Below are 12,821 nucleotides of genomic sequence, written 5' to 3'. Positions count from 1 at the left end.
AAAAAAAACCCACTTCTGTGCCATTTTCTGTCTTCCCATTTTCCCTGAAAGCATCAAAGGTTTTGATTCAGACTCGTCTTCCTTCTGCTGCTACAGCTAACCTCATATAATGGTGAGAGACATATACAGAGAGGAGAGTTTTTGTATTTTTAGCAAGAAAGAACAAAGAATTTCCAACAGACAATAGTCAACTCCTTGGGGCCATTCAGTTTGGTGGAAACAGATTCAAGACTTCTCTCCCTGCCTGATACAATCCCAACCCAAATAAAAGCCACAGACATCTGCAAATTAAGCTGTGAACATGAAACTTCAAAAGAACTTGTGGTTGGCTGGACGAGGGCAGAAATATGTGGGGCACACAAGAATGATGTGACATGTGAACCAGCCCTTGGGGTTACATTCAAGTTTTTTTTTGTTAAGTCACAGGTGACTTATGGAGATTTGTAGGATTTTCAAAATAAGATGTTCAGAGGTGGTTGCCATTGCCTGCCTCTGCATCATGACCCTGGTATTCCTTAGAGGTCTCCCATCCAATTACTAGCCAGGGCCAATCCTGCTTAGCTTCTGATATCTGATATCAGGCTAGCCTGGGTTATCAAGGCCAGGGCCCACATTCAGTAGCATTCAAATATTCAACCTTATGGTGTCTTTCCTTGAATGGAGCATATCTTTGTAATTTCCTCTGGACTTTTGGATCCAACTCTTTATCTCATCTTCAGACAAAAAGATCGGCTATCCTGACAAAAGAGAGGCTAGCTCTCTGATTGAGGTTTAGATGCTTTAGAGTGTGGCCATGTGCATGCTTGTTCATAAATAAGTCTCACAACTCAGTGCAACTTACTCCTTCTGCAAGTTTGCCCAACTTCCCTGGCAATACAGGAGCTTCTTTTCTATTACAGTATGTATGGTTCAGTTTGGACAGTCATTACCAATTTAAAGCCACTGTATGAACTGCGAAAATCTTGGCCGTGTGTCATATGTTAGAAATTTCAGAGGATACACTGAATAGACTTAACATAAATACTAAGGAAATTTAAAAATGTTTATTTTAAAAAAGTCAAGGGCTCCTTGAAGCCCTCATGATCACCCTATGAAATATACAGAACACAATAAAGAATGCTAATACACATATTTACACAGTACCACACAAAATGAAAGTGGTATGGTTACACAATTGTTATGCTACATACACTGAGACTTTTTTCATTAAATGTAGATAGACTTTTAGTAGATAGACTCTTTTAAATAGACTTTTTTCCACATTGGCATTATCTTACAAAAAAACAAGAAAGGGAAGGACAACTTGGGGTACAACTTAATCCACCAAACATATGCAATAAATTAAAATTTTACAAGACAGCCAACCAACCCCCATGCAAACAGTATGTACACTATTTTTTCAGATTCATACTGTGGATCAGACTCTGAATTAGTACAGGGCCATAAAAGATCCCTGCATGCATTTCAGGAATTTGCAACATTGTTCCTGAAATATACTAACTTGTTCTAATGTAAAGTTAACTTAAATATAGGCAACTCTCATCCTATTTTGCACAGTCTCCATTCTATACTCACATCTTATTTAACACCAAACACTGTCACAGTGCTGTATATTCTTTTTAGAACAATCTTATACAATATGTAAATTATAGGTTGGATCTAAAACTGTCAGAAGGTGAGAACTGATCCCCCCCCCTCCTACTGCAGAATCCCACATGACACCCTACTCTCTTTGGGGGTGGGGGGAGACCTGTCTCACTTGTAGTGATTTAGGATTTCAGAGGTAGGACAGCCATGGGCAAGTTCCCCATTTTGCAAGTGGGGCTTCATTCAAAGTACTCTGAATCCAACCCACAGTGTTTAGAATGTGTGCATGTTTTATGTCTCAAACTTATAAACATCAGTAGTGGAGCAGCAAGGACTAGCCTAATTGAAAATCTCGTACAAGAGAAAAGCACCACTGAGTTCCATAACTGAAATGAAACACAATAAGGCAAGGTTACATTAATGGAAATTCAAACATTCAGCTACAACACAGAATATTTTTGTTGTGGAAAAAGTATATAGCCATTTCCAGCCTGAATTGTTTTTCTAAACGCTATGCTAGTTCACATTACCTTATTTACCTATACGCATAAAAACAATGTGTAGTCTAACTCGCATGTTTGTAAATACAACAGACCTTCATAGTTGATTCGAAGACAGTTTAATAGGAATAGAGAAGAATCATAATATATTCCAAATGAGCATTCTTTTTATCAGGAGATAGGAAAGTTCTATCTTCAGTTTGATCTCTCAGTTAAGTTGCTTTATCCCAGTCATATACACATTCCAGAGAGCTGGGATTGGTTCCTTGTTGTATGTACGTACAGTGACTAGCGTGCATTTACTGCCACATAAAGTGTGTAAGAACTGACAAGAACCCTATGGTACCCCAAATACAATCAGTTTTCTATTGTTAGATTTTGAAATCTCAAAAGAATCCTTTTCGTTGTTCTGAAACAGACTAACTTTGCTACCGCTCTGGAATAATGTGTAGTAACCCCTAATACATATACGCTACAATTCTAAAATTGTATCTGGGTGATTTGAATGTATGAAAAATTGATTGGAACAAACTGGACCCTTGTACCCAGTTGTAATAAATGTAGTACACCACACAAATCGAGTGGATATATGATGCTGCTAACTTTATATTTTGGAAAAGTAACTTTCTGGAGTTTTTTTTAAAACAGAGTTTCTAATAAACTAGTATAAGTGCTATTGGCATCATTAGCACTTACTTGCAAAATATATTTAGGATAAGGTGCAAAGCAAAATGCTTGGCTTTGAACCAAATTAATTCCCACTTAAATGAACTGGAAAAAAATGGTTTAAGTACAATTAATTCTGGCTTTTCAATTTGACTAAATTGTATGCAAAATAAAAGCTCTGAATTCTGATCACATTCCTCCAACAATATTAATATTATGGACACTTCATTCAACTAGGCCTTTCATTAGTAGGTTATTAAGTATAATGTGATATCCCTGAAGGGTTTTTTATATTTATATTTATATATATTGGATGAAGGAAGGGGGGCATTTTTTGTACAGTGTTACATTGTACACTGAAGTATGAACAGCAATTTTCCATAATCTTGTTATGAAGCGATATGTTTGATACAGATGCATATTCAGTCCAGTAAAATTAAGGCCTCCCCCAGTGGCCCTGTGCAAGTCATGTTGCTTAAAATATCTGAACCTTCTCAAGAAACTGCCAAAGGGGCAACAGTATTGCTTGTTTGAAGGTATTGGACCTAAAATGCTGTTCAAGATTCCTTGCTCCTCAGCTTGCAACCAAACCAGTTTTGACTTTTGCCAGTGCCTCTTACAGTCTGCCACTAGACATGGAATCCTATACTCGTTCCAGATATATGAGCTGTGAAAAGGGAAAGCTGGTAATCAGCTTCAGTTGTTTGAGGATCATCTTTCTTCAGTGGCTTCTGTCATGCCTTCCCCTCACATTAAATGGCTAGTAGTCCCTCATCTTGTCCCTGCATTTGGAATTCTCCCAACAAAAAATCTCTAAGCAGCAGAGAAGTGGCATCTAACACTTATTGAAATACATAGGCTTCAAGTTGGCATGTTCAGGATTCAAACAGGCCTGTTTCAATAAAGTCCAGCCAGAGCTGTTTTCATAGGAAAACTTGGACTTTTGCACACTATGAGTCTTAACTGTGTTCCCTGCATGCTTCTAGAATATGCTGTGCCATTTAATACCTGGGCCAATTCTGTGCAGTAAATACCTTGCACCCAGTAAATACCTTGCACCTGATATGACAATATAAGTATATTTAAATCCTATACTATTTGCATTAACATCAGATAAATAGATTGTGTTGGAGAGATATTAAACATTGATTTCTTCCAAGCATGGAAAAAACTAAAACATAATGCTTGACAGATATTGAGGTGACATCCAAACTTTTTTAATGGAAGGAAAAGTCAAGATGTTCCCAAGCTGCGTCACAAGGTCTGCTAATCAAAACAAGGGTGGGACCAAGAACAGAAGATATCAATTAACTCAAGTAAATGAAGAGAGAATTCTTATATAACATTTGCAATCCACGAGATAGCTTTCAGAATTATTCTCATGGATGCATGAAAGGAGAAATATCTTCCTGAAATGTATCATCTGCGAGTTCAAGGTATTGAAATGAACGTGAGTTCATTTCAGCAGGTTTTATAAAGGCTCCACCATAGCTGAAATAAATTCTGATTTGCTGCAGAAGTACTTGGTGAATTGCACCATAAACTAGGAAGAATATGGCATAAAGTTTTAATTTGTATTTTTTCCAAAGAGGCAGCTACCAACAGGTGGACTCTGCATTTTGCAATCCCCCCCCCCCCCCCCCCCCCCAAATACTATACATTTCAGATAGGGTAGCCTACTGTACTATACTGGGGAAAGTAAAGAAATCCCTATTCTCAGCAAAGAATACTTTGCTAAGAAAGTTAGTGGTATTGGACTTGATGGTGACAGTTTCTTAATATTTGGGTGCTGTGTGGTTTCTGGGCTGTATGGCCGTGTTCTAGCAGCATTCTCTCCTGACGTTTCGCCTGCATCTGTGGCTGGCATCTTCAGAGGATCAAAGATGCCAGCCACAGATGCAGGCGAAACGTCAGGAGAGAATGCTGCTAGAACACGGCCATACAGCCCAGAAACCACACAGCACCCAAGTGATTCCGGCCGTGAAAGCCTTCGACAATACAGTTTCTTAATAAATTATGAGCTAGGACCAGAATGAGAAATTAAGAGAAATTTCAGTACTTAAGAAAAATAATTTTTACAGTGGAAAATTGTCCTGTGCAGAGAAACACTTATAAATTTTAAAACATACGTTTTTGACAGAGGAGTTAGAAAATCTTAACTGTAGTGACTTTCAATGCTGTTTAGATTATTTAAGATGGAAAAGCACTTTTTTAATAGAAGGAAAAGTCAAGATGTTCCCAAGCTGCGTCACAAGGTCTGCTAATCAAAACAAGGGAAATCCTCTGAAGGGAAGGGATATGTGGGTTCTGGACTAAATCCAGGGAAAACAAATGAATATCTTTACACTGAACAGGCGTCACAAGAGATTGGGGTGGGGGGATTGCACATTAATTCTCAAGTGACAGGGCATAATCCATTGTTAGGAATAATAGTTGCTTAAGAAAGGTACTTTGATAACACACCAATCAAGGTCATCAATCATTAAATGGATTTATAGGATACAGACTCCTAATGTAACCAACAGGAATTACCCAGAAAACTGCTAGCTGTGATAAAAACATTTTGAAACAAGAATCTAAAAACAGCAGAACATGACGATGGTTAAAACAATAGAAGATACAATTAATGTCAGACATTCCGTTTAGATTCCTGTTTTTAGATGTGTCTAAACTCTTCTCATGCAAAGCATTCTGTTTATGAAAACTCGGGGAAGGGACAATATAACTTTAATATCAGTTTAGTTTGTATGCCATGCTTGACAGTTATGTGGAGGTTCTGCAGAATTTCACAGGGCTGAACAAACAGCCAAATGCAGGTTTTAAAACAGTTGTTAGATCCACTGTCCTCTGGATTATAAAAAAAATAAACAGTTCACGGTATTTGACACTGTGGAGTTGGGCTGTTTGTTATCAAGTCCACAGAGATATTAAACGGCTTTTGAAAGGGCAAGCATTACCAGTCTTTAATGCATATCCTCATGATATACTAACTTCTCCCCAAAGCATATCAACCTTCTGGGTTTTGTCTTTCCCAAAAGGGTGTTTGAATGATTGCTATGGCTGCCACTGCTAGTCTCTCAGCATGCCACTCACTAACAGAATGAATGTGCTTTTAGTTAGAACAAATATGTTTGCAAAGCATCCTGGGGAAAGAGTGAAAATAACATTCTCTTTCCAGCTGCTCTCCACCTCCACTTTCTCCCAAGCTTCTTTCTTTTGCCAGCTCTGGAAATTTCAAATATGTTAGGTGAAATGAGTCTGGAAAAGCAGATTGAGGGAAGGGAATAAGCAGTAAAAGAAGAAGAGGCAAGTATTTCTCCTCACTATGCTATTTCTATTCACCAAGCTGCCACATCCCTATACTGCTTTAAAGGCAAGAATCACGTTGTTCCATTTTTAACATGCAGAATTTAACATGCAGAATTTAATTATACCTGAAGTCTGGGCTTGGGTCAGCATAGCCTGAAACGGGGCAGCTGTCAGGGCTCAGCTCTTCTTGTGGGGCTCACTGCCACTGACTCCCTGCTGAGGTGCCTTCCCTGCCAGCTTCCTGTGCACCGCCCCACCTGCTTGTTTGCAAGCTTTCAGCCACCAAAACTCCCAGCTGTAGGCCATGAGGGTAGCTGTGGATGCAGATGACAGGAAGGTGTGCAGGCAGGTGATGGGCGTATGAGAGGAAGGCAGGTATGAGCGGGGGGCTGATGGTGAGCAGAGGGGGCCCTAGACACTTTCTGCCCAAGGCCCCCAAAACCTGGAACCAGCCCTGCCCAAAATTACTGGGTAGCTGTGATACTTAGGACAAGCAAGTGCACTTTACCTGAGAATGAAGGTTGCAGTAGCATCATGAGCATTTTCTGAATAGTTTCTGTGATATTGCGGCATCACTAATTTAGCTGAGTCATTTTGAATATCAACTTTAAAAACAGAGTTCCTATTTATTTTTCTGCACATTCATCTGTTCTGATACCCAGGCAGGTTTTTTTTAAGTAATTTTTTTTGCTGCCATCTGTTCCTGGCAGCAAAGCTCCTCTTTACCCTTTTATTATAGACAAGGTTTTTTCTATAATGGTGCTGGTCATATACAGCATTACTTCCACCACAGATACTCTTCATCTGGATGTGCTTTAGAAGCACAACCCGCCAGGAATTTCTTATGCAAGATTCACTGAAATGAATGGGAAACATGAAATGGAGTAGCGGTATGTTGGTTGAATGAGATTCCAACAAATTAAAACATATAAATGGTGTTATAAGAGTTCCTCAACCACCGTAAATAAATAAATGCCATTTGAGCTTTAAAAAAATTTACATTCCAACAGAAATACTAGTATAATATTCTACTTTATTACTCCTGGCCAGATTTATTCTACTTATACAAGTGGATTTTTTAAATATGAAGCTTTATTTTAATACAAACTTCACAGTGATAGCGGTGTTATTGTTAACTGAAACACACTGATTTGAGAATACCACCCTGATGTAGTTGGAGGTTGGTCAGAGAGCAACAGTAGTCAGGATCAGAGAAGTGATGACAGATAGGTTGGTTGATCAGTAGTTGGACAGGAGGAAGAAACCACTGAGCTAGAAAGTATAAAAGGCATAAAGTGTAAAACAAACCAACGAAATGGTTGTAAGTTTAAAACTGTTGTACTACTAGGCTCATTTTGTTCCTTCTATACACATGCCATTGCCTGCACTAGAGACCTTTTCAGACATTATATCTGATGCAGGAGAATGCATTACACAAAATTATCCTGATAAGGTGATCACTGTTTTACCAATGCACATGTTTTCAGCTTCGGTATATGCATAGTAAAATCCAGAACAGAATCTGGTATGCAGGTTCCAAAGCTGGAATATATATACATTGCCTCTTTCAGACAAAATGGCATATATTGGGGAAATTGTATGCAGGACATTCTCCCTGTACCCACAATCCAAAACAACCCTTGACAGGGGCTTTAGTCATAAGGACACTGATCACTTCAAACCCAACAACGCAGGATACCATTTCTCCTATTTTCCGTTTCTGTCAAAATGGTATTCTTTTTGGGCTGTAGAGATTTCTCCAAAAGGCATAGAAACTCCTTTGTGAATAACAGGTTTTACATGTCATCATTCATTCAACACATGAATCAGCCATTTATATATTTCAAGTTCATAAAAAATCGAAACAGAATATTAAGTTGTAAGGCAAAAATGCTCTAGAAACAGTCAAAAATAACTTGATTCTTGGACCAATGTCAACGGTATGCCACAGAAATATCAAACTCTTACCACAGGTTCAGCTTATTAGATGCTGGTCCTTGGGAAATACAGGAAATGTAAGCTAGCCCTTCCCAAGGTGTTTTTAACTCACTTTATCGTTTGCATATGTTCCAAAAGGGGAGAGAAGCTGTTTGTTCTTTTAAGAGGAGAACTGATATAGATTACCACATATTAGTACATAATTCTCCCAGCTAGGATTGTTGTTACTTGGGTTCTCCTGCACCCCTCCTAGAATAGTTGATTGGATTAAGGCAAAAAGATTTACACAAGTAACCAATTTATAACAGATTCGGCTCATTCCATGCAGTGCAACTGATCACCAGCTAATGAGTGATCTTACATATTTATATCCAAAAGGGAAATTCTTTGTCCAGTTTGCACAGTTACACTGCAAAATTAAAAATTTGGCAGTATGTTTATAAGTATTTCTTATATTAAAAATAGAAAGGCTCTTGAATTGTAGATTCATCTTGGTATGATCGTCTTTTCAATGGCACAGATAATGTGATCCCAGTTTTTGCATAAGATTGCAAGGACAGTCACTGCAAAAAAGGTGCAGAGAATATGGAAACGGCTCCTCATCATAGGAGCAATAAACTTTGCTATGGTGGAAACACACACTAGGATGACAGTCATGAAGGCCAAGACTACGTTTATACATTTCCCAAGCAGAACTTTGGCATTAACGGTCTCTGACTGCAGAGCTTGCTGTTCTTGTTGATGGAGCTCGAGTTTTGAAACACGCGTCTGGCAAGATTCCAAGGCTTCCTATTGATACAAGGGGGGAGGGATAAAGAACCAGATTACGAACTACACCAAACAATTCTACATGATTAGGGGATACCCTAATCTACAGGGGTCATCCCCCCCGATCATATTTAAAATTAATTTAGAACGGTTTGATAAACGACATTAACATTGCAAATATATGAAATTGTAATTCTGAAAAGAGGAAGTGTGCAAGAACCAACAATTATGATTTGTATCATGATTTCCAATTTTAATTTTTGCCATTTAGTCACATCTGACTTATGCCAACCCCTGGCAGGGGCTAATGGGAATTGTAGTCCATGAACATCTGGAGAGCCGCAGGTTGCAGACTCCTGCCCTAGGGAGCCTGTTCCACCAGGTAGGAGCCAGGGCTGTAAAAGCCCTAGCCCTTGTGGAGGCCAGCCGGATGACTTTTGGGTCAGGGACCTCCAATAGGTTCTCCTCCGAGGAGCAGAGTGACCTAGCGGGGCAATATGGGGAGACTCGGTCCCTCAGATATGCAGGCTCAAGGCCGCTTATAGCCTTAAAGGTTAAAACCAACACCTTGAACATGATCCGGAACTCGATGGGCAGCCAATGAAGGTGGTACAGGACCGGTGTAATCCAGTCCCGGATAGATGTTCCTGGAAGGAGCTTGGCTGCTGCATGTTGAACAAGTTTAAGTTTCCAGGTCACAGTCAAAGGCAGGCCAGCGTAAAGCAAGTTACAATAATCAATTCTGGAGGTGACCATTGCATGGATCACTGTGGCCAAGTCAAAACGGGACAGATATGGGGCCAGTTGTCATGCCTGCCACAGGTGATCGAACACCACCCGGGCAGTTTGAGCAACCTGGGACTCCAGCGATAACGCTGGGTCCAAGGTTACTCCCAGGCTTTTAACGGATGAGGCTACGTGTAAAACCTCGCCATCCAACGTTGGCACACAAAAGTCCACCGGTCGCTCTCCTCAACCCAGCCACAGAACCTCCATCTTCATAGGATTTAACTTCAGCTGACTCGCTCTCAACCAACCAGCAACAGTCTCCAAACAATGCTGGAGAGTTCCGGGGCCGAAGACGGGCTGCCCTCCATCATGAACACGAGCTGGGTGTCATCAGCATATTGGTGACACTGCAGCGCAAAACTCCGGACCAATCTTGCCAGGGAGTGCATGTAGATGTTAAAAAGCATCGGGGAGAGGATCACCCCCTGGAACCCCACAAACTATGGGGTAGCACCTGGAGCTCTCTCCCCCACAATGTCACCAGCAGTCCCCGGTCTCAGAGAAATGAGGCCAACCAGCACAAGGCTGACCCCCGAACTCCGATATCGGCAAGGCAGTGGACCAAAAGGTCGTGATCTACTACATCGAACGCTGCGGTGAGATCTAACAACACCAGCAGCGTCGAACCACCTCCGTCCAGATGAAGCCGGAGTTCATCCACAACTGCGTCCAGTACCATCTTAGTCCCATGGCCAGCATGGAAACTGGGCTGGAAGGGATCCAATACATTTGCATCATCCAGGAACCTCTAGAGCGGTCCATTGGTACTTACCCTGAAGGGGCCTTCTCCTGTGGGGCGATGAGGGCATCTTGGATGTGGGTGATTTCCAACCTATACTCAGGGAGGCAGGGCTAAACGATGTCACTTCCTGTGGATTGGTTGGGCTCCATCTTAGATCTCCAGTATTCGAATGACACAGCAGTAACGAAAGCTTTAACTCTCTCAAGAAATATAACAGGAAGTAACAAGAACAGTGTAATAAACATATAACAGAACATTGAAACGTCAAGAACTTCGATAAAAACTACTAACTGTTGTCGACAAGTCTGTCATAACTCTGAAGAGTACTGAACTTATTAGTATAGCTATCCCTAGGACTGTATGACTACACTGGAGACTGATATAATCCGAGGGAGGGCCAAGATGCCCTCATCGCCCCACAGGAGAAGGCCCCTTCAGGGTAAGTACCAATGGACCGTTCTCCTGGAGGCGATTTCGGGCATCTTGGATGTGGGACCTCCCCGAGCAGTGTCCCTTAACGGGTGGGAAATTCAGTCTCCAAAGATATGCTCCAGCACGCGCGTGCCGAAGGCAGTCTCATTTGCAGACATGGTATGTAATCTATAATGCTTAATAAAGGAAGAGGCCGAAGACCATGTAGCGGCCTTGCACACCTCTTCTAAGGGGATGTGGCGTCGAAATGCAGCATTAGCTGCGGCACATCTAGTAGAATGGGCAGTAATACCAGAAGGGACTGATGTGTGAGATGCCTTATATGCCTCACTAATGCAAGATCTAAGTGTGTAACTTAGGGATGCCTTTGACATCTGGGCTCCCAGATTAGGCGAGGCTATGTTTATGAAGAGAGACTAAGTCCGCCTGATAGGCTCGGTACGAATTATATAGCACTTCAGCGCTCTGCGGACGTCCAGCAAATGCCAAAGAATCTCCTTAGGTTGTGAAGGAGCTGGACAGAAGGTAGGGATGATGATCTCTTGCTTCAGATGAAAGGATGAAGCTACCTTTGGGACGAATGTGGGGTCGAGATGCATAACAACTCTGTCCTTATGAAATATGCAATGTTGAGAATTGACTGAAAGAGCCTGCAACTCCGACACTCTTCGAGCGGTAGTGATGGCGACTAAGAATAGAAGCTTCATACGGATCCACTTCAGGTCCACTGATTGAATCGGCTCAAAGGGAGGTTTGGTAAGGGCCGAAAGTACCAAGTTGAGCCTCCACGACGGGAACCTGTGTACTATGGGTGGTTGTTTCTGTGAGACACCCTTGAGGAATCGAATGATGTCGTGATGCCTGGACATTGGAACCCCTTGAACCTTTGGCCATATTGTCGTAAGACCTGCAAGTTGTCTGCGTAGAGTGGAGCTTCTGAGGCCCTTCTCGAACCCGGATTGCAGAAAGCGAAGCACCTGTGGAACCGAAGGCAGTAAGGGATCGATGTCGTTGGATTGAGCCCACGATAGAAATGACTTCCACGATGAATCATAAATTTGGATTGTAGATGGTCTGCGTGATGCAATAATAGTGGCTATTACCTGTGCGGAGTAACCCCTCCTGGCTAGGATCTTGCGCTCAAGAGCCATGCGGTCAGACAAAACCAACTGGGATTGGGGTGCACTATTGGACCCTGAGACAGCATGTCCATGGGGGTGGGCAGTCGTAGAGGAGGGGACACTGCTAGTTGGAGGATTGAGAAAAACCACGGACGTCTGGGCCACCAAGGCGCCACCAGCACTACTTCGGCTTTTTCTGACCAGATCTTCCTGATCAGCTTCGGAATGACCGGAGTCGGTGGAAATGCATATAGAAGCTCTTGTGGCCATGGTGTTGTCAGAGCGTCCACTGCCAATGCGTTCCTGTGGAAATACCTGGTGAAGAACCGCGGAAGTTGACAATTCTGTGCGGAGGCAAACAGATTGATGCTGGGATTGCCGAAGGTTTGAATGATTAACTGGAACAGGTCTGGATGAAGTTTCCATTCGGCCTCGACCACTGTTTGTCGGCTCAACCAGTCCGCTTGTACGTTGAGGTTCCCTTGAATATGCTCTGCTGATAGTGACAGAAGATGGGTCTCGGCCCAGGTCAATATTTCCACTGCTTGCCGATGAAGACGTGGGGATCTGGATCCCCCCTGATTGTTCAAATGGGCCTTGGCCGCAATGTTGTCGGTACTGTAATGTATTGTATTGATTGTGAGGTACTGTATTGTTTTAAGAGTCTGCAGCTGTTGCACTGGAATTGGTAATCAGTAGGTGTGTTATATTGAGCACAGCTGCAGAGTGATTTTAGGCTATGTGTGAGTAGCAGCTTTGAAATAAAGCACCATGTTTTGTTCCTCCGACTCCTGATTCTTTGAGACATAACAGGTACGGACTAATAGATGACAACCCTGGATCTGATCCTGAAAAGTCTGTAATGCTAGAAGTATGGCTCTCAACTCCAGCAGGTTGATCGGAAAGCAAGACTGCTCTGGCGTCCAGATCCCCTGTGCCGAACTCTCCTGCAAGGAAGCGCCCCATCCG

The 12,821-nt window shown here is 42.0% G+C and overlaps 1 protein-coding gene across 3 annotated transcripts in view; it reads right to left on the bottom strand.

Moving 5' to 3' along the window:
- Positions 1-7,562: 7,562 nt before the first annotated feature.
- The window catches only part of TMCC3 (transmembrane and coiled-coil domain family 3), a 128,385-nt gene continuing 123,126 nt past the window's right edge, over positions 7,563-12,821 (bottom strand). For all 3 annotated transcript variants that reach the window (XM_048500598.1, XM_048500599.1, XM_048500600.1), the window contains exon 4: positions 7,563-8,789. In XM_048500598.1, coding sequence (XP_048356555.1) covers positions 8,487-8,789 — 303 coding nt within the window. In that variant the 3' untranslated portion in view covers positions 7,563-8,486. The remainder of the gene's footprint in view (positions 8,790-12,821) is intronic.

Source organism: Sphaerodactylus townsendi, linkage group LG06 (genome assembly GCF_021028975.2).
Source record: "Sphaerodactylus townsendi isolate TG3544 linkage group LG06, MPM_Stown_v2.3, whole genome shotgun sequence".
Classification (NCBI taxonomy): domain Eukaryota; kingdom Metazoa; phylum Chordata; class Lepidosauria; order Squamata; family Sphaerodactylidae; genus Sphaerodactylus; species Sphaerodactylus townsendi.
The sequence above is the reverse complement of the archived record's forward strand: the minus strand, read 5'-3'. Positions and strand labels throughout refer to the sequence as shown.